Raw genomic sequence first — 23,395 nt, 5'->3', positions numbered from 1 at the left:
CCTTGAGGGCCCCAACCGAGCCGTACTCAGAAGGTACATTTTTAAACATATAAAATAACATGTGATACATTTGTTTAACATTTTTGAAGTTTACAAAGGTACATTTAAACAATATGTTGTTATTTTCTATTTTTTTCATGGTGTGTTAATCTTGTTTTATATTCATTTAGCAGCCATTTTGTATACTCCTTTCTTTATTCTTTAGTTCATTTACTGCACTTAGCGTTATCCGTGCATCTCTGTGGTCAGATAAGCGTATGCTTAAGTTATATTTGGGGGGATGGAAAGAGAGGGGTGATTAGACGCTTTGCTGGTAGGCCTGGAAACGGATGAACTCAATGGCATGAGATGCAGCTATGCTTAAACTTCCCCAAGAACCGAATGATTTCCCTCCATAGACAGGAGGGTGGGATGCGAGTAAGGCTATTCAGCTTCACACATGAGATTGTGCCCTTACCTCTCTGCTGCTCTGAGTATAATGGAGCTGCCGGCTAGTTTTCTTAGGAGCACTGAGAGCTAATTTCTATATTTTATCTTTAACACTGTTTCAATGCAGTGTATGATGATTAATATATGCTCTACATGCTGAACATTCACTTGTTCTTTGAGGTTTTGTGTGATAAGGCACATGAGAGGAACTCAGAGTGCTACTACAAGTTAGAATCAATAGATACTGTTCTGCAACTGAAATGACTACTTTGTCTGAGATGTAAGACAATAATGTATGAATTTCTGTTTGCACATTATAAAAAGAGGCTTTAAAATGTTACTATTTGGGGTTTAGTCATTTGGGGGATGTTTATAGTTAGTTTAGTTAGTGTAGTTTAATGTTTTATGGTTATTTATTAGTTAAGTGTTAGGTTGTTTTTTAGTTGTGGTAGTCAAGTGCGTTTGTATCGTGTATGTTTTAATGTAATATTTGTTTGAAATGTATGATATGCGTGAGTTATTAGCAATTCATTTGTGATAGTTATGGAGTTATTTTTGTTTGTGGGTGGGTATTTTGTGTGGCTTTTTTAATCTAGTGTGTGTAGGAAAGTGGGTTTCTGTTGCACTAACCCCCCACCCACACTTTTTGCCGGACTACTGATGCACTTTTTCTTGGTGTGCCCTGGGTCACTGCCAATCAGGTTCCCAGGGCCTGTGTTCTTTCCCCAAAACTAACCCAATTTTCATCTCTGGCCACAGGTCAGCCCCTGGTAAATGGTACCACAGGTACCCAGGGCACTGTGACCAGGGAAGACCTCTAAGGGCTGCAGCACTTATTGTGCCACCCTTAGAGGCCCTGTACCTTTACACACACACACTGTCTTTGCAAGCTGCGTGTTTTGGTGCAGAACAAAGTGAAGAGTCGACATGGCACACATCCCTGTGTGCTATGCCTACAAACCACTGTCCTAGCATACATCAGTCACCCCTCTAGATGTACCAGTGCATGAGCCCTGTACCCCTACAGTGTCTAAGTGCATTCTTAGACATTGTAAGTGCAGTGCTGCCATTGGGAGTATATGGTGGTGGGAGTTTGTCATTCTGAACTCCACAGCTCCATAATGGCTACACTGAAAACTGATGTTTGGTATCAAACTCCTCAGCACATTAAACCCACACTGATGCCGGTGTGGGATTTAATGAAAAATACACACAGAAGGCATCTTAGAGATGCCCCCTGAAAACTAACCCACTACTAGTGTCCAGGCTGAGTGGCTGCTTTCAGCTGCCACCACCAGACATGTTTCTGGACCCCTGGGTCGAGAGCCTGCTGCTCTATGGGGCCTGAAACAATGCACATCCTGGGACGAGGTGCTAAGCCTCCTCACCCAGGATGGGCAAGTTTCACGAAGGGGAAGCTTCAAAGGCTTGCCGCCTTTGTGAGTTTCTCCTGGCCAATTGCTGCTTTTAGCAACTGGTCCCCACTGATTCTGACCCCCACTTTGGGCGGGAGAACCGGCAGGAAAAACAAGTGAGGAAGAGAGGTGTGCTCACCTCTGCCAACCCCACCCCTCAGATGGGGGAGGAGAGGTGAAGCACAACTCTCAGTCCCCGCCATCTTCAAGATGGGGGGACTCAGCCGACCAGGGACAGGCACATACCCGCCTCCCACTGGAGGGAGGCATAATAAGGGGTGTACCAACCCCAGGGAAGAGACCCATTGCTCCCTGCATTTTACCTACCTGTAACACCCCTAAATACGGTATTTAGGGGCACCCCTGAACCTTGCTTCCTCAAATCCAGACAAAAAACAAGAACAAAAAGAAGAAAGAGGACCGAATAGCTGTGCAGCTAGCTAACAAGTGGAAGACGCCCACTGACTTGGCCCCAGCCCTACTGGCCTGTCTCACCCTCGAACCTGCTCCTGCGAAATCCTGGTGTGTCCTGCTGCCAGCAACCTCAAAAACCCCAGAGGACCTGCCTGCCTTCACTTTCAAAGACTGCTTCTCCCGTGAACACAGATTTGTTCAACTGCAACCTCTGGCAGCAGCCGGAGACCGTGAATCCACCCCACTCTGCACCCGCCCTCCACGGCCCGACCTTGAGTGGGCAAGTACCACGAGGAGGCCACCCCGTCGATCCTAAACCGAGATCCGGTGACCCCTGACTTGCCTCAAGCCTCCAGCCGACGTCTGCAGCCTAAATCCAGAAGGCCCCCCTAACCGCGACCAGGAGCTGGTAAGTAAATCCGACCCCAAAAGGCACCCCTGCACCCAACGCCCCATGACCTTTTATATCCAAACCGATGGTGCCTAACCAACCCCTAACTTCCCAACTTACCTCTCGAAGTGGTGGTCGCACCCAGAAGTCCTTCGTCTCCCTGCCTGCAGTGCTTTTGCAAACCGGAGGTTCTCCATTGCAAACAACAGGGCATCTGACATCGAAACAGCACCCTGCACCCGGCCGTCCTAGTGCCGCTGAGGGTGCACCTTTGGTGCTAAATTGTTTCCCCATTTGCCCTGAGCTAAAGTCCAGGAGCTTTGCTCCCACAACCCAGTGACCTGCTTGCCAGCAGCCACCAACCGGAGGCCCCCTATTCCCCATTGGATAATATTGGGCCTCAGCACTCAGCACCCGGCCACCCTAGTGCAGCTGAGGGTGTAACAAGAGTGCATCACTGACCCTGGGGGACCCCTGAGTCTAACCCCAGAACCTCAACTCCAAAGACTGATTTCTTACCTAAAAACCGATAACCATATTTTCCTCCACAGGATAACATTGACACTTGTTCCTGAAAAAGTTTCTAAGTATGGAGCTTTGAAACTTAACTCGCAAGCAAAGGACGTGGCGGCTGACCATGGGCCCACACACCTCTCAATCACAGAACCTGCCTTGTACCCTTCTTTCACTCCTTTCCCTTCTGCTTTCTTCTTACATCTGTTTCTTTTCTCGTTCTCACTAAACCCCACCAGATGGGGTTAGCTAAGCATATGGTTCGAACATTTTGTACAAATGGCTAATCTTGTACAGAGACGCTGATGTCTTGTTTATTAAATCAATAAAATACTTTGAAATCTGAAACTTAAAGAAATTCTTTAAAATAGTACGATTTAACAAAAACGCTTTTACTCACCTGTTTACAGGAAATGTACCAGTGCTGCATCCAGGCATACAAAGTAAGAAAAGTACTGCATTTACCAAGTATTACATGTCTTTGCATCCATACTGTAAATCAAATCAAAGTGCATAGACAATTATCATTCAAACTGTATTTGAATCGCATTACTACTGTAAAGTATTTATTGCTTACCTGTGCCAGGCTCGCTTGGTTCTAGAAAATGAAATAACTAAAAGAATATTTTTATACAAAAACATTTGTTCTGAAGTTCAGTCTTTGAGTGTGTGCATTCATTTGCTGACTGAGTGTGTACAACAAGGCTTAACACTGTCCTCTGATACTGCCTTACTGCTCGACCACACTACCACAAATAGAGAGTCAGGTGCTAACTAACTTTATCTCTGCCTACCTTTTGGGTTCCACTGGACTCTGTGCATGCTATACCTCAGTTTGGTATGGTATATACAGAAAAAAAAAAAGAAGGAAGGAGCTAGTTTTTGACTCCAGTCCGGTGCACAGCCTGCTTCACCATTTACTGTAACTTAGTTGATAATCCGATTTTGAGGAAAAGATTCAAAAATACTTCAGATAAATTTCATGTATAGATTTTATTCTCCATGTATAATCACACGTAAAATGCAGTGACATTTAAAAAGCTTCTCATGCTTCAGATATGCCAATCCGGGCCTTTTTGTGAGCACGCGGAAAATGCAGAAAAAAGCTTCTTGTTGCTTCTTGTGACCTGGCAGCTTGAAAAGGAGGTCAGTCTTTTGCAACATTTCCAGTATGCCCTACATCAAAGAATCCCACTGTGCCCCCTCTATCTAAAACCAAGATGGCAGAACTGTTCTTTCCCACTTGCCAGTCCCTAAACCTTCCCTTTTCTACATGTTAGCCACCCCTAAGGTAGGCCCAAGGGCAGGGTGCATTGTATGTAAAAGGTAGGACATGCCCTGATGTGTGTGGCATGTCCTGATTGTGAATTAAAGCCATTTTAGTTTTTCACTATTGCAAGGCTACCTGTCCCCATAGGCCAGAATTGGCAGTTTGATTATAACACCTTATAATCCTAACTGACTCAGGGAACATGGTAGAAATTCAAATTTAGTATGCCTGAACTCGGAATGATAAAATACATCTTTTAGTGAAGTTAGTTTTAACAATCTGTGTTCGAAAATACCACTTTTAGAAAGTAGGTATTTTCTTGGCAAACTATCCAAGCCAGCCTCTGCTAGGTTGTGTATTCCATGTCTGATTTCTGAGTGACAGGGGCTGGGGGGCTCCAGGAGACAGGGTGAGTCAGCACAGGGCTGAATAGACCAATCAGCGTGTAGAGTGGTAGGAGGAGTCAGTGATGCAGATTGGGGTGTACAAAATCTCCCTACTTCCACGGATAGAGTAATTTCACAGTTACACGCACATACACTCACCATACACTAGGGCCCATTTCACTAACATACACTCAAATACTCCACCAGCATTGAACCTGTGGAAAGAAAACTCCTAAACACCCCACATCTACACTGAGGTCGATAAGACCTAGTTATTGTAATTGTCATAATCTAAACAATCTATACAACAATAATCAAATAGAGTACTCAATAATCGACAAGAAATAATCACCAACACCGTATTTAAAATTATGATTCTTTATCTAAAATTAGTCAAAAGAAATTAATCAGAATAAATCATTTTCTCATAATTACCTATTCTAGCTAAATGTCAGAATGGGTCATCAGGACAAGTCTCTCAGTAGAAATCTCCCGAGTCACCGTCCTCACAGCATCGATCCTCACCAACGCAGGTTTGGGAAGAAATGGCAAAGTGGCCTCCCGCCCTCTCTAGGCTAACAATATTTATAATGAAACTTGCAATATTAAAGAAACATTAAATGTTCTACACGTCCGCCGAACCGCTGAGCAGAGCGAGCAGGAAAGGATGTAGCATCGCTACATTTGGAAAAATCTCCGCTCAGGAAAAAATCACAAAAATAAAAAAAACAGAACAGGAACTAAAAAATTGTATCCTTTAACATCCACATTTCCTCAGTGCTTAACACGATGACTTCAGAGTCCATTCAGTTCATTCTTTTATGGCTCCTTTGTCCTCCAAGGTTACTCAAACATTTCTTGGTTCTTGGAGATTTGCCCAGCACTGCTACTGTCCTCACGGAAAGTTTTAACCAAGCGAAGACTGTGGTCAGATGATTCAATCATATTCAGCAAGGCCCTCTCATCACAAATCTTTCACTCGAGGCCAGGCTGCAAACGGCGGACATTTTAAGTTAGGCCACAATGGACCATCTTAATTAAAAGAGACAAAAACAATGTTACCACAGCATAATGATTAAACAGTGTTAACCCCACTAATACCCTTATGTGTATGTAATTATCTAGCTTTTACAACACAGAAAAGCATTAATTCAAAAAGCGTTTCGTGCTTTAAAATAAACAGCACTCAGCAACGTTTATTTAATAAAACATGCACATTTATTAAATAGCAATACGAAAGCATTCCCTCGTGTCGGTTTTCTTCTCATTAGTACGTTGGTAAGTTTAAACATATACACAAAACAAATAATTAATAATTTAATAATTAGTAGTTTTAATTATGACAAATAGACATACCAGAGCTTAAAAACCCAATAGATTTTCATCAGAAAATCCTGCTCCAGAAATCCCCCCTTTGGTGATTTTATCACCAAATAACCCCAAAAAAATTTAGTGAAATTTAGTCCCATTTTAGGAGAAATTGGAAATGTCTTTTTCCTCCTTACACAACACGACACACCAGACACTCTTTCATCATCCCTCTTTGTTTCTAAGTAGACACTCTCCCTTAATTCTTCTAATTCAATTTCTTGTGGTTCTCTTTTCAACCTTTTATTTCTCTTTTCATTATTTCTTTTAATTAATTTATTTTTCCCTCCCCTGTTTTTACAACACAAACACACCAATCTCAATATCAATAAAGCAACAATTATACAAGTTAAAGGAAACAATATCTTACCTATAATAGTACTACCTATTTTTGCAATAAAACTCTTAACAGCTATCACCTTATTAGCTAATTTAGTCCAGATACTTTCAGCTTCAAGTGGTACTAATTCTTCATGCAAATCAGTAATATTTTTTATATAAACCTTCAGGTCTTTGCTTTCGTCTGGAATGTAAGTGCAACAATGTTGAACTTTCAGCATTCCACAAACTCCACCCTCCTTAGCCAATAGAATATCAAGAGCAAGTCTATTTTGCATAGACATGGCACGTACGGCAATTAGTTCCGTATTCACCAAAAGAAACCCTCCAGCGGTATTTGTCGATAAGCGATCCACCACTGTTGACAGTTTCCGAATCCCATAAGCATTTAAAGAAATTCCCACTGCTGGAATTAAAGCTCCAAAAATGTCACCCACTATTTCGGACCAAGTTTCCCTCTTGAAGCGCATTAGTAAATTAATATGTTCTACATCTTCTATTCTATCTATATGAAAGATCTTTGGAAAAACCAGGCCCACATAACACGTGCCATACCAATGGTCAGGCAACTTGTAATAAGCCTTGTTCCCACAAACATAATACACTCCTGGAAAAATTGTATCTTCTCCACCTCTGAAACCCCATCCTGTTGCAATGAAGTATGTATCATGACATTCACTAGTCCCAACAAAATATGTATCATATTGGGATTTTCCTCTTGTAATGCACAGCTTACCCTTCTGTGGTGCATCTAAAGCTAAAGTTGGACTAGCTCCATTTCTCAATTCTTTTCCCATCTCAATGTCCCAAATTGTCTCACTCACTTTATATTTCCCTGCCTTTTCATGCATACTCAATCTCCTTTCCTCCACCATGTTCAGGAAAGCTTTCTCCTCTTCTTACAAACTACAAGTTAAATTATTCTTAAAAATGTAATCTAATGTTAATTCTTCTTTCTCAATAAAAATCTCACCAAAAATGTTAGCTTCTTTAGCTGGATTCAGCTCTTTGTTCATTGGCAAGTGCCCAAAAATACTATCTTTGTTAGACATCTTATAATCTATTTTCCCTAACAGATAAAAAACACTACTTAATACACTACAAGAAATTCCATACGTAGCTGGTAAATGGTGATAAGTAACACCCTCTGAAACGGATGCAGGTAATTGCATACAAACGTAGCAATCCCTTACTTCCATTGTTTTCACATATTCGTATAGCAATTTTGAAAAAACATTACTAGAAAAATCATTAATTGACCTATCTTTATGCATGTAAGTATTACTAATTCTAGTTGGAACTACTTTTTGCAAATTCTTTTCTACATTTGTCTCATTCTCAGTATGTATTTCAAATGTACCTATTGAAACTCTAAATGTAACTAATAAAGCTAAAACACCCCATAGTAGCATTAATAATCCAGTACAGCAGCAGCACATTCTACACCATCTTCTTAAGAAGGCACATCTACTTTGATTATTCTCTATGTTAGCCATTTTACTACTTTGACCTTGTCTTTTGACTTAGCCTCTACTACTCCACTACTGTAATTTCTCGAACTTTGGATTACTTCAGACAGCTGAATTTCAGACTTTCTCCTTTTCACTTTCTCCAAGTGATTTCTTCAGTTCACTCAATTTGGATATTCATCACTTTTCACTCCTTCTTCTTCAGCAACATCAAATTGTATCAGATCATCAACAACATCCTGTGCATCTGACTCTTCTCCAATGTCAGTCAGGATAACTTTTAAGATTCCAACAGATTCTTCCTTTTCCTCAACCACTTTTCTCAAGATCCCCTCCGGATTGTCTCGATTCACTGTTTCTTCTTCTCCTTCTTCAGACAGTGCCACATAAGACCATTCCGGTGATCTGTACTTTTGGTTGGGTCTTCTAATTCTCTTTATTTCCTCAGGTTCTCTTGATTCCTTTTGCTCCTTCCTTTTTACTTCGTTTTGACTCGACACTTCATTCACTTGTTCAGCTTTCGATGTATTCCCTCTTATCAGTCTGTATCTCAGCCTCTTTACTCTGTTGTTAGGCCAAAAATCTCCTCTTACGACCTTTTTCGGTCTTGTTTCTGTATTATTTCTTTTTCCAATCCAAGTTCTCTTTCTCAGAACTCGACCCTCTGATTTTCCATTCTCACTTTCATCCGATTCTGTTTCAAATGCCTCTTGTTCTTCAGCAGTTTTCTTTTGCTCCACAGTCTTTTTCACCACTATTTGAGACTTCCCTACTTCTGTCCCTCCTCGGGTCTCCGACACGCAATCTTCTTGCTGTCTACTTGTCCCTTCACCTAACTTGTCAAGAATGTTCCCTACACCTCCTCGGGGGTCTTCCGCAATCTGTCCCTCTCTATCTTCTTCTAACCCTACTTCTTCAGGTATAATCTCAAGTGGTTCTTCAATCTCCTCCTCTTCTGATTCAGGAGTAATTTCTGTGAAACTGCTCTTTTCTTTTCTTTTTCCTCCACTGCGTTTTGGAACTTCAGGCTTTCTTACAGAATCTGATCTCCTTTCTGAGATTCTCAATGGTTCTCTTGAAGCCTTTTCTGCTTCTTTTCCTGAACTTTGATTTTTTCTCACTGGTTCTGGGTCTTCATCATCACTGGAATCTGACTCTTCAAAATACTCTCTACCAGTCCCATCCTTTGGGTTTGGAACTCTCAGAGTATGACTCGCATGCACCCAGTTTTTCACACCAGCACACTTCACTGCAGTTGTCGTAGTTAGAATGACTTGTCTTGGTCTTCCCCACCTCGGAACCAAGCAATTTCTTCTTCTGTGAATTTTAATCCTCACCCAGTCTCCTGGACTCAGATCATGAGCTTGCTTCTTCTCAAGTGTGGTAGCTTCTTCTCCAATCTGGTGAAACACAGAATGAACTGCGTCAGCCAGGCCTTTACAGTAATCCAAAATCATGTCATCAGTTATTGTCATCAACTTATTGACAGGTACATATGCATGTCGCATTGCACGTCCCATTATGATTTCATGTGGACTTAAACCAGTAGTTCTATCTGGAGTAGATCTAATAGTCATTAGCACTAGAGGCAAGACATCCGGCCATTTCATACCAGTGGCTAAACACATCTTACCAATCCTGTTCTTGATTGTGCCATTTATCTGCTCAACAACACCAGAAGCCTCTGGTCTGTATGCACAATGTAGCTTCTGCTGTATGCTCAATGCTTCACAAATCAAACTCATGAGTTCATTATAGAAGTGTCCACCTCTATCAGACTCAATCGTTACTGGAAATCCGTACCTAGGAATCAACTCTCTTAACAGTAACTTTGCCACTGTTACTCCATCATTTCTCCTAGTCGGATAGGCCTCAACCCATCTTGAAAACAAACAGACTACCACTAGTACATACCTCAGTCTGTTCACTTGGGGCATTTCAATGAAATCAATCTGCATTCTTGTAAAAGGACCTCCTTCTCTGCCTATTGTTCCCAGACTCACCACTGTCTTTTTCCCAGTGTTAAATTGCTGGCAAATCAAACATCTTTGACAGATGCTTTCTGCAATTGTCCTGAACTTTGCATTGTACCAGGTTTGCTTAAAAGACCTAATCATCGAATCCCTTCCCAAATGTCCCTGGCCATGATACATCCTTGCCATTGCTGACAGCATGGAGTTCGGCATTACTGGTCTGCCATCTCTATAGACCCAAACATGGTCTGTCTCTCTTGGGGCACAACCTGCCTTAATCCAATCTTTCTTTTCTTCCTCCTCTGCCTCATCCTGCAACTGTTTCACTTCATCCCACGTCTCTAAGACATTAGTAAACATCACAGAACAAAAAGACATTTCACCTTCTCGTTCCCGATTAATGGACTGGTTATTCTTGGCGCAATATTGAGCAATGTCATTTGCATAACGGTTGCCCACTGTCACAAAATCATCTCCTTGTCCATGAGCAGCACATTTTACAACTGCTAATTCTTTAGGCAGCTGTATTGCCTCAAGTAATTTCCCAATCACTTCAGCATTCTTTATTGGAGTCCCACTCGACGTCAAGAAACCTCTTTGTAGCCAAAGTTGGCCAAAGTCATGCACAACTCCAAATCCATACTGACTATCAGTCATCACAGTCGTTCTCAAATCTTTCCCAATTTCACAAGCTTTTCTCAATGCCACTAATTCAGCAACTTGCGCAGATTTCACTCCTTTCAATGATGATGCTTCCATTACTTCTGAAACCTTACACACTGCATATGCTGCACATAGCACACCCTCATCATTCCTCAAGCATGATCCATCCACAAACAACACATGATCACTCTCATGCAAGGGAAGATCCCTTATGTCTGGTCTCGGTTTTGTACAGTAATCAAGCACATCCAAACAATTGTGATCATCTTCTGTTTTCACACCCACATTTTCAATATCCGGCAACAATGTCGCTGGATTCACATTCACACATCTCTCGAGTGTCACATTTGATGCTCCCAGAATGACTTTCTCATATTTAGTCAACCGACTATGTGACATGTACTGAGTTCTGCTTCTTGTCAAAAGAATTGCCACATTATGAGGTACGAATACCCTTACAGGATATCCCATTGTGATTCCCTCACTCTGTTCTAGGCTTCTGCATGTTGCAGCCACAGATTTCAGACAACCTGGTAAACCCACAGCTACAGGGTCAAGTGTCGATGAGAAGTACGCAATAGGCCTTCTCAGTGATCCATGCTTCTGAATTTACACTGAAAGTGCACATCCATTTCTCTCACTGCAGTACAATTCAAATTCCTTTTCATAGTCTGGCATACCCAAAGCAGGGGCTTCACACATTCTGCTTTTTAACTCTTCAAATGCTGCCATTTGTTCTCCATCTAGTTCCAATGGGTCTGTCATCTCACTTTTTGTCAGCTTAATCAGTGGCTTTGATTTCAGCGAAAAATTAATTATCCACTGACGACAATAACCCACCATTCCCAGGAACATTCTCACTTCCCTCTGGGTCTTTGGGGCCTTCATTTCCCTGATAATTTTGATCCTGTCATCAGTCACTTTTCTCAGACCTTTCTCAATATTGTGTCCAAGATAATGCACCTCTTTCTTGCAGAATTGCAATTTGGCTGGAGATACTTTTAACCCTCCATCTGCCAGATGATTCAGTAAAGCTATAGTATCTACTTCACAAGCTTCACGTGTCTTTGATGCCACAAGTAGGTCATCAATATACTGCACTAATACTGAGTTTTCAGGCATGATCAAACTCTCCAATGACTTTTTCAATAACTGATTGAATATTGATGGACTCTCTGTATACCCCTGTGGGATACGACACCATGCTAAAATACGCTGGCCAAATCTAAATGCAAAAATCGGCTGGCTGTCATGATGCAATGGAATTGAAAAGAAAGCATGACACAAATCAATCACTGTATACCACTCAGCATCATGTGGAATCTGATACAAAATCACTGACGGATTTGGCACAATAGGACAACATGCTACCACAATTTGATTAACTTTTCTCAAATCCTGTACAATCCTGAACTTCCCATTAGGCTTCTTTAGCCCCATTATCGGTGAATTACACGGACTACTCAGTAGTTCTCTCAGAACTCCCTGCTGAATCATTTTCTCAATTATAGGAGTTATTCCCTCAATTATTTCTGGTGTCATTTTGTACTGAGGAATGTTAGGATAAGTAATTCCCTCTTTCACTGAAATTTTCACAGGATCTACATTATTCATCAATCCCACATCCTCTCCAGTAAAATCCCAAACTGTCCTTTTCACTGTGTCTCTCAGCTCTTGAGGCAAATCCTCCGGATCAAACACAGCATATGCACCAATTAACTCACTATCTCTATTTTCTAGAGTCATTCGGTACAAAACATCCTCATCTGGTGTTTCAAAAGCTATTCCATCCGGTGTACAAAAAATTGTACAATTCATTTTACAAAGTAGATCCCTACCTAACAGGTTCACTGGACTTGTGTCACAGACGATAAATCTGTGCATGTCTGAAAATTTCCCTATTTGTACTCTTACTGGTTCAGTAAGACGTGTTCTGATTTGTGTATTAGCTACACCAACTACTTGGATTGCTTCATCCGAGAGAGGAAGATTTCTAATATCTGTTGACCTGACAGTTGATCTTGTCGCACCTGTGTCTACTAAAAAAGTAACACCTTCTTCATTTATTTTTCCATCCACAAATGGTCCTGCCTGGTCTATTTCTAGAGTTGCACCAAGTATGCACTCTTCCTCCTCTCTTCGGCACCGTCAATAATCACCCTCAGACTCACTCCCTTCATTCTTTAACAAGTACTGTTGTACCTGGTTAGAATGCCTTGGTTTGTTTACCTGCTCATCATTGTAGAATCCCGAATCCGGATTATACTTTTGTGATCCTCTATTCTGCGGCAAGGGCGGTTTTGGCTCTTGACTCTGCTGTCTCACAACCTTCTGTTGTTGCTGCTGTTGGTTATTCCCCTCGTTCTGCACCTGTTGATTTAAGGTTTTACCCTCATTATTCGCTAATGGTGGATTGGTACACTCAGATCTCCAATGTCCCAGTTGGCCACAGTTGTGACATGGGAACTTTTTTTTAGCTTCCTCAAGATTCCCCTTTCCTTTCCCTGCATACCTAGGTCTATTCCCTGCATTATTTCCTGCATTATTCGCCTGTTCCACCAACTGTGCTTCCTGTCTTTCCGCAACTTTCACTTGTGCCCACATTGCTTTCTCTTTCAGCTTTCTCTGTTTTGCTTCAATCTCATCACTGAAGTATTTTGCATGTCTCAGAATCTCATCTATTTTCTTACTCTGCCAATCCACAGTATGCTCACGAATTCTTTCACTAATCTCAGGTCTCAGGCCATATACAAATCTGTAAACAAAATGACTCAAATCCTTGTCACCCAGGTGTTCATCTCCACTGAATTGTTTAAATGCCAGTATCAGCCTCTCGTAAAAAAGCATGAACTGATTCTTTTGCTTCCCGATGTGTTCGATCTATTTTAACCCAGTCTGTTTCTTTTGGAGGTACTTTATTTTTCAGGTATACAATCACCTGCTCATATTTTCTCATTACTTCTGGATCTGGTGCTCCTGTTCTCTGATCTCTTGGATATTCCTCAGTAGGCCAACTCACAACTATTTTACACTCAGCCCACAAGTCTGCTGGAACAATTATATCAAACAGACTATTCAGGTCAATCCACAGCACTTTTGACAATTTCACAAACCTGTCTACCTGCCTATACCACTCGACGGGCTTTTCTCTCAATCGAGGGAAATCATTTGTAAATGATAAAATATCCTGTCTGGTCCATGGAACATGTACATATCCTCCTCCAGGTATTTCTCTCATAGGATAAGTATCCACTGGTTTTTCCTTTTCTCTCACAGGAAATGCTGAATAAGTCCTATCCCCTGATTCTTCTCTCTTTTTGCACCACCTATCCTTCCACTTCTCAACATCACCCCATTTTCGCAATAAAGCGATCATCTCTTTAATCTGTCCTGTTCTACCAGTACCATTCAAATTTTCAATATCTTTATCTGTGAAATCCATCCTGTAAGACTTTTGCAAAACTTTCACTTTATCAATGTCAACTCCATAGTCATTTGCTATTGCTCCTAATCTGTCATGTGTATTTCTCGCTCTCCAGGTGATATTTTTACACATAAACAATAATTCACCATCATGATGATTTTTTAGAATTTCTGTTGGAACTGTCCCTGCAACAAGCTCTTCTAATTCTACACGTAACCTAGCAACATCAATTGCTTGTGAATCTTTATCCCTCTTTTGAAGAACTTTCATACATTCATTCAAATCTTCAGCTGTTATTTCAGTAGATTTTCTCACTGGAACCACTTTCTTCTGCGGTTCTAAAATTGGCATCCCTGAACAACTAGCTTCACCAGCATCCAGTCCTGAATTAGACTGTACCTCTAATCCTTCACTACATGTATCATGTCTAAATTTTCCTGCCCTTTTTCCTGAATCTCCTGAAGGACCAGCCAAAGTCAATCTATTCCCAACATATGGAATAACCAAACCATTCTCACCCGTCCTCTGCTTATCAAAAACAGGCATAACCGGACCTATGGTTACGGGTACCGTAACAGCGTCTAGATTCTTTGTCAGTTCTTTGATCTTTTCAGTCAACTCTGATGTAGTTCTGGCTAATTCTCTCGTATTTTCGCCACTGCTTCTATTCTCTCTTTCCCTGAAAGGATTACCACTTCTTAACTCAGGTGTCACATTTTCTGTCTCAATGATACGCACTGTATCTCTTATCGGAGAAACAACTGGTGTACTCTCTTCTGGTTCCGGTCTATATGGAGGTGGTCTTTTGTAAATCATGTCATTCAAAACCTCATCCTCATATTCATTGACTCCATATCTTCTCACTTCTGCCTCAGGAACCCTTTCTGTTCCTTCTTCAACTGTACTCATAGGATATAATCCCTCTGACATACTAGCATTTTGCCACCTCGTCATTCGATCATGATGAGTTTCACGACCATGTCTCCTCCCGAACATATACCTATAGTTGCCTCCAGACCTCTGTTTCTCTCGCTCATGCACTTCCTCTTCCCATTCCACTAAAGCCTCGAACTGTGTCGGCCCTGGTCTTGGGTCAAGACATAACATCTTTTCCCGTAAATTTTTCAACACGGCCAGATTAAATGAACCATGTTCTGGAAATGCTAAAACTCCATCTTCCTTGGTATACCTAACCCAATTTTCCAACCATATACAGGTATGATACCCATATCTCGCAGCCATGAAGGATGCAGGCGTTTTCGATGGAGGTAACAATTCACCCTCTCTCGTTTTAACATCTTTATCCTTGTCGAACCAATTTTTAATCTTTCTGAACAAAGATTTTTTCTTTTTCTCTTCTTGGTAATACATTTTAACGCTTACCAAAACTTTCTAATCCCTTCCGTAATACAACTGCACAATATGATTTTTTTTTTCTCAACCAATAACAGCGCGACTCACACTAACGCACCAATCCTGGAACGTTTACGTCACTAGAATAGCTCTACCAATCCTTGCGCGGCTCACACCAACGCACCAATCTCAGCGCGAGCACTATTCTGATCTAATATCCAATCAGAGCGCGGTCTGTTTGACGTCAGCAGTCGCTGCAGTCGCTTCTGTCTCCTGTCTCTTGTCACTCGTCTACCCCTCCTTTACAAAATTTCTCAGTAGACTCCGTGTCAAATTTCTACAAAATCTATTAGATACAACATATAAACATCTCCATTGTCTGCTTCGCTAACCACAGAATAGTAAAGAAAATCTATTTCACAAGAATCCCGTTGACACAGTAGCACATCCCTCTACTCTGCCCTTCTAACATACATTCATTAATTGTTTCCTCTAGGACTTATCCAAAGAGTCTTACAATCAACTAAATATATGAACATTCACGCACATTCATACAAGAAAATATAGTACATACACACAGAATCCTGCTTTTCCCGAGAACAGCGAACAATCTGCTCTACTACAGAATTATAACACACATTAACCAAGCAGCTTACTTCTACCCAGTTTCTCAAACAAGCTCAGAGAATACCTATTACTTCTCCCGCGATAAGCTTTAACGGCGAACCTTACGGATCCCTGGGACTTAAAACCAGAGTTTCACAGATAACCTTCACTACCATACGCACTCCTTATATACCAGAAATATCTCTAATAGTAACATACGACAATGTCACTGATTCCGAATCCAGACAATGTGACGCGCAACTTCGATTGTCACACGTTTTCTTTTTCCTGCATACATACAAGACCAACAATCCCGTCTTTCCCGAGAGCAGCATATACTTCCCTCTGCCCTACTACGGAACTGCTACTAGCTCCCAAGTTCCAGAAGCACTACATATAACTCAACATGACGACTCCAACATATAGTATTAGTACATATACCAACATCAATCAATAATCAATAATCAATAAGCTAATGTACAAGCAATCTAATCAGATCAAGACAATCATCAATAACCATCAAATTCTGCTACCAGGAACTTGATGCAGATTGGGGTGTACAAAATCTCCCTACTTCCACGGATAGAGTAATTTCACAGTTACACGCACATACACTCACCATACACTAGGGCCCATTTCACTAACATACACTCAAATACTCCACCAGCATTGAACCTGTGGAAAGAAAACTCCTAAACACCCCACATCTACACTGAGGTCGATAAGACCTAGTTATTGTAATTGTCATAATCTAAACAATCTATACAACAATAATCAAATAGAGTACTCAATAATCGACAAGAAATAATCACCAACACCGTATTTAAAATTATGATTATTTATCTAAAATTAGTCAAAAGAAATTAATCAGAATAAATTATTTTCTCATAATTACCTATTCTAGCTAAATGTCAGAATGGGTCATCAGGACAAGTCTCTCAGTAGAAATCTCCCGAGTCACCGTCCTCACAGCATCGATCCTCACCAACGCAGGTTTGGGAAGAAATGGCAAAGTGGCCTCCCGCCCTCTCTAGGCTAACAATATTTATAATGAAACTTGCAATATTAAAGAAACATTAAATGTTCTACACGTCCGCCGAACCGCTGAGCAGAGCGAGCAGGAAAGGATGTAGCATCGCTACATTTGGAAAAATCTCCGCTCAGGAAAAAATCACAAAAATAAAAAAAACAGAACAGGAACTAAAAAATTGTATCCTTTAACATCCACATTTCCTCAGTGCTTAACACGATGACTTCAGAGTCCATTCAGTTCATTCTTTTATGGCTCCTTTGTCCTCCAAGGTTACTCAAACATTTCTTGGTTCTTGGAGATTTGCCCAGCACTGCTACTGTCCTCACGGAAAGTTTTAACCAAGCGAAGACTGTGGTCAGATGATTCAATCCTATTCAGCAAGGCCCTCTCATCACAAATCTTTCACTCGAGGCCAGGCTGCAAACGGCGGACATTTTAAGTTAGGCCACAATGGACCATCTTAATTAAAAGAGACAAAAACAACGTTACCACAGCATAATGATTAAACAGTGTTAACCCCACTAATACCCTTATGTGTATGTAATTATCTAGCTTTTACAACACAGAAAAGCATTAATTCAAAAAGCGTTTCGTGCTTTAAAATAAACAGCACTCAGCAACGTTTATTTAATAAAACATGCACATTTATTAAATAGCAATACGAAAGCATTCCCTCGTGTCGGTTTTCTTCTCATTAGTACGTTGGTAAGTTTAAACATATACACAAAACAAATAATTAATAATTTAATAATTAGTAGTTTTAATTATGACGAATAGACATACCACAGCTTAAAAACCCAATAGATTTTCATCAGAAAATCCTGCTCCAGCATCAGCACCTGGGTCTGAATAGGGTTTTGCCAGCCTTCCACAGTGCTGGCTCATCTCCTGTGGTGCGTCTGATGTCCCTGGCCCACACTGTCAAAGGAAAGTAGGAGTCCTGTAAACAAAGTGCTCCAGGACTGCACAGAACTGGTTTGGACTAGGCAAAGGCCTTCAGAGAACAAAGAATTTTGTTGTTTAGGGGGAACCCAGACCCCAGAACTTTAGATTACTTCTGGGAATCAAGATGAACCTTTGCTGATGAGAAGAACCAGGAAGCTGAAGGAAGAGACTACCCCTGTGCTGTGTGTTTGGAGGTTGGCCTGTAGTGGTTGCTTCATTGCCAAAGAAAGGAGAAGACGACTGAGTGTGCTTTTCATCAACTTGAAGAAGATCTCCAAGGTCTTGATCATTGAGCTTGCCTCCTGCCTGAAGTCTCAGGGATACAAGACTTCACCAACCAGCTCCCCCCTGAATTCCCTTGCTGGGAATTGAAGCACCTGATGTTGTGCTGGGCCTTCTGAGAGACTGCGTGTTGCTGGGAGCTGGAAGCGCGACTCAACGACGAGAAGCGTGTCGCCGCTGCAGCAGTAGCCGTCGCATTACCAAGGAAGCGTGCCACCACTGCCGCTGTCACCATTGCATCACCGAAGCGCGTTGCATCACCGGAGAGCGTGCCGCCGCCGCAGCAGAGGTCGCCGCCTCATCACTGGGGAAGCGCATCGCAGGGCCTGTCGCGGCTCAGAAGATCATCGAGACGACGTACGGCCATCGGGCGTGCACGCATCGCATCAACGTTGTCGCATCCTAACCAAGACGCCATTTTGTCGCATTGCACCGGAGAAGAGTATCGCATCAAGGCGCCATCCTGTCGCATCGTACCGGAGAGCAGTAAGAAACAGATGCATCACCTCCCCTGCGCAGCAGTAAGGAACCAACGCATCCACTCCTCTGAGTGTATTGAACAGACGCATCACCTTCCCTGCGACCCTTTTGTTTGCTTTGCATTACGCATCCAAGGTACTTTGAGAGTAAAGGGTTGCATGTACAATCTTAAGAGAACTGAGCTATTTCCTTATCTTTTGAAGTCTATTTTTGAGTACAGTATTGTGGATTTTTGTCGTTTGGTCTTGTGTTAAGTCTATATAAAAATACTTATTTTTATAATACAACCTGTGTGGTGTCCATCTGTAGTGTTGTCATTGTATTACTGTATGTGTTCACAAATGCTTCACACACTGCCTCTGAGATAAGCCTGCCTGCTCGTGCCAAGCTACCAAGGGGGTGAGCAGGGGATATTTTAGGAGTGTAGCCCCTTACCCTGCCTAGACGCAAGGGTCCCTATTTGGTCAAAGGTACCTACCTCTGCCAACTAGAGATCCCCAAATCTAACAAGAACGATAATGGATTCAACCCAGATTTGAGGCTGGGGGTGAGTGTCTGAAAAGTGTCAGCGCTCCGTCCACCATCTCGTTGTGTTTGCTTTGTTTGCCCTAAGATGGCAGGGTGTGCCCAGACGTGGGTCCCTTGCTCTCTTTGCCACTGAATTCAAGCTAGCCTGGCTGATGAGGGGTGTCACCGGTCCCAGGATGCTTGCTTCTGGTTCAGGCAAGGCCTGGCTTAGCAGTTTGGGCTGGACTATTCCCATGAGGCACAGGGTCAAGACTGATTTGCATATGGCTGGGTCTGAACTGAGGTGGCAAAGTGAGCTAAAGAACGATGATGGATTCAGCTCGGATCTGTGACTGGGGGTGAGTGTCTGAAAAGTTTCAGTGCTCCGTCTATCATCTCCTTGTGTTTGCTTTGCAGAGGGGATAACAGAGCTGGGGTGGCAGTGGCCTGGCAGCTAGGTAACATCTGTAGCGGGGTGACCATACGCTCACACTGCCCTTAGGTGCAAGTTGGGGGTACAAAGTGGGCGAAAGACCCTGCATTCCAGGCCATGAGCCATCAGACCCCGGAGCTGCTAATTGGGTAAAGCCTGGGGTGGCAGGGAGCTGGCATGAACCCATACATACCAGAGCTGCAGGGTGGGTTTGAAGGGTGTGTAAAGCCTGGGGTGGCAGGGAGCTGGCATGAACCCATACATACATGAGCTGAAGGGTGGGTTTGCAGAGTGGGTGGAGCATGGGGTGGCAGGGAGCTGGCATGAACCCATACATACCTGAGCTGCAGGGTGGGTTTGCAGAGTGGGTGGAGCCTGGGGTGGCAGGGAGCTGGCATGAACCCATAAATACCTGAGCTGCAGGGTGGGTTTGAAGGGTGGGTAAAGCCTGGGGTGGCAGAGAGTTGGCATGAACCCATGCATACCTGAGCTGCAGGGTTGGTTTGCAGAGTGGGTGGAGCCTGGGGTGGCAGGGAGCACACATGAACCCATACATACCTGAGCTGCAGGGTGGGTTTGAAGGGTGGGTAAAGCCTGGGGTGGCAGGGAGCTGGGATGAACCCATACATACCTGAACTGCAGGGTGGGTTTGCAGAGTGGGTGGAGCCTGGGGTGGCAGGGAGCTGGCATGAACCCATACATACCTGAGCTGCAGGGTGGGTTTGAAGGGTGGGTAAAGCCTGGGGTGGCAGAGAGCTGGCATGAACCCATACATACCTGAGCTGCAGGGTGGGTTTGCAGAGTGGGTGGAGCCTGGGGTGGCTGGGAGCACACATGAACCCATACATACCTGAGCTGCAGGGTGGGTTTGAAGGGTGGGTAAAGCCTGGGGTGGCAGGGAGCTGGCATGAACCCGTACATACCTGAGCTGCAGGGTGGGTTTGAAGGGTGGGTAAAGCCTGGGGTAGCAGGGAGCTGGCATGCACCCGTACATACCTGAGCTGCAGGGTGGGTTTGAAGGGTGGGTAAAGCCTGGGGTGGCAGGGAGCTGGCATGAACCCATACATACCTGAGCTGCAGGGTGGGTTTGCAGAGTGGGTGGAGCCTGGGGTGGCTGGGAGCACACATGAACCCATACATACCTGAGCTGCAGAGTGGGTTTGCAGAGTGGGTAAAGCCTGGGGTGGCAGGGAGCTGGCATGAAACCGTACATACCTGAGCTGCAGAGTGGGTTTGCAGAGTGGGTGGAGCCTGGGGTGGCAGGGAGCTGGCATGAACCCGTACATACCTGAGCTGCAGGGTGGGTTTGCAGAGTGGGTGGAGCCTGGGGTGGCTGGGAGCACACATGAACCCATACATACCTGAGCTGCAGAGTGGGTTTGCAGAGTGGGTAAAGCCTGGGGTGGCAGGGAGCTGGCATGAAACCGTACATACCTGAGCTGCAGAGTGGGTTTGCAGAGTGGGTGGAGCCTGGGGTGGCAGGGAGCTGGCATGAACCCGTACATACCTGAGCTGCAGGGTGGGTTTGCAGAGTGGGTGGAGCCTGGGGTGGCTGGGAGCACACATGAACCCGTACATACCTGAGCTGCAGGGTGGGTTTGAAGGGTGGGTAAAGCCTGGGGTGGCAGGGAGCTGGCATGAACCCGTACATACCTGAGCTGCAGGGTGGGTTTGAAGGGTGGGTAAAGCCTGGGGTGGCAGGGAGCTGGCATGCACACGTACATACCTGATCTGCAGGTCACACTAACAGAGTCGGTGGCATCCCTTGCGTGTCAGCCCCGGTGCCCGCAGCCCCCTGTGCTGCAGGTTGGGTCTGCCAAGGTGGTGGGGGAGGGGGTGGTATGGTACACACCGAGTGCCCTCTAATTATGAGTTTCCTGTGTTGCTCTGGCAACGTGCGTGGTTTTTTGTTTACCTTTGGCCTGGAGGTGCCAACGCCGGAAAAAATTATCAGGAGCAAATATTTTGAGAGGGAACCGGGCTCTACCGCGCAGCTGTGTTGTTTCACTGGGGATGAGGTGTTTGTGTTTGGGAGCAGGGGCCACGGGAGGGGCCCCCGACTGAGAGCCGTGCTCCGAGCTCAGAGTACTGGGCGAGGGAGGGAGCGCCTAGACTCGGGCTGAGAGGCGCATCGGAAAGGCTTCTGAGCCGTCATTCGACTGAGCATGCCCGGTTGTCTCAGAGACTCTAATGTTCACTATTAACATAGCGCCCACTCCAAATAACTATCGGCTGATTAAGGCGCTTCAGCGCCGAGGCCCAGAGACACTAACGCTTTGTGACACGTTTGTGTCCCAAAATCGACTCAAACCCGCACAAAGCGTTGAGGTGGGAATACCTGTGTTGTCGCGTTTGGTTTCTTCTAAGGACGCAATCTAACCGGAGACAGTTGAGCTCACAGGACACATATGTGTTTATTTAAAGAGTGACACACACCTCTTACTGAACTCTGGGCCCCAGCTGTAAATTCCAGTTATCCAGTTACTAATGGTTTCTACTGAATTCAGTTGCTCATTCAGGTTACATTTTTTTAGATCAATCTATATGTTCAGAGGACGACAAGGGGAGCTGTACCGACCAGTCCCAGGACGCAACTGGATTTAAGCGCATATGGCAGCAGTAGGATTATGGCAAGCCCTTTGGAAATGGTGAGTTCCCGCCAGCGAACTCGCTCAAAAGACTGGTGCGCATTACATGTTCCCTTTTCTACGGGACCCTGCGAGTTACAAGTACAAACTGGGCAATGCCAGACATGTATGTGTACCGGGGATGGCGCCCGGTCTATATTAAATAATAAAATACCGCGGGCTTTTATCGCATATTCACTAATTAAATATATAACTTGGGTTCTTAGCTAATTGCTCATTAAATAAATAACTTTGGCTCGCAACCCACAGACAGTAATTAACCCTACACCCTCACTACTGCCTGGCAGGTTCGGTGAGACCCTGGGCAGGTTCTCTGGAGCTGAAAGGCTCGTGCAGCGAAAGCCCCCAGAACCATCACGGGGGGCACCTGTTACAGTGACATTGTGGACACTTTGTCCAGCGCCAGTTCCTTTCATGTATTTAGTGATAAATAGGGTTGGGCGTAACTCGCGTAATTCCATGTAGCGTAATCACAGTTTAAGCGTTGGAGTAACTCAAATATTTCCATTTATCGTAATCACATACTGGGGGTGGGCATAACTCACGTAATTCCATGTGATGCAATCACATACTGGGGGTGGGCATAACTCACGTAATTCCATGTGCCGTAATCACATACTGGGGGTGGGCGTAACTCACGTAATTCCATGTGATGTAATCACATACTAGGGGTGGGCATAACTCACGTAATTCCATGTAGCGTAATCACATTTTAAGCGTTGGAGTAACTCAAATATTTCCATGTAGCGTAATCACATACTGGGGGGTGGGCGTAACTCACGTAATTCCATGTAGCGTAATCACATACTGGGGGTGGGCATAACTCGCGTAATTCCATGTAGCGTAATCACATTTTAAGCGTTGGAGTAACTCAAATATTTCCATGTAGCGTAATCACATACTGGGGGGTGGGCGTAACTCACGTAATTCCATGTAGCGTAATCACATACTGGGGGTGGGCATAACTCACGTAATTCCATGTAGCGTAATCACATTTTAAGCGTTGGAGTAACTCAAATATTCCCATGTAGCGTAATCACATACTGGGGGGTGG

At 43.7% G+C, this 23,395-nt stretch overlaps 1 protein-coding gene across 1 annotated transcript in view; it reads left to right on the top strand.

The window, feature by feature from the left end:
* LOC146863647 (uncharacterized) overlaps positions 1-23,395 on the top strand; it is a 435,045-nt gene that overhangs the window by 388,604 nt on the left and 23,046 nt on the right. The window contains exon 5 of the mRNA XM_085627730.1: positions 3,573-3,605. Within this exon, the coding sequence (XP_085483856.1) occupies positions 3,573-3,605 (33 nt within the window). The remainder of the gene's footprint in view (positions 1-3,572; positions 3,606-23,395) is intronic.

The sequence above is a fragment of the Triturus cristatus genome, chromosome 2_1 (genome assembly GCF_964204655.1).
Source record: "Triturus cristatus chromosome 2_1, aTriCri1.1, whole genome shotgun sequence".
NCBI lineage: Eukaryota > Metazoa > Chordata > Amphibia > Caudata > Salamandridae > Triturus > Triturus cristatus.
This window is presented reverse-complemented; position numbering and strand designations above follow the sequence as displayed.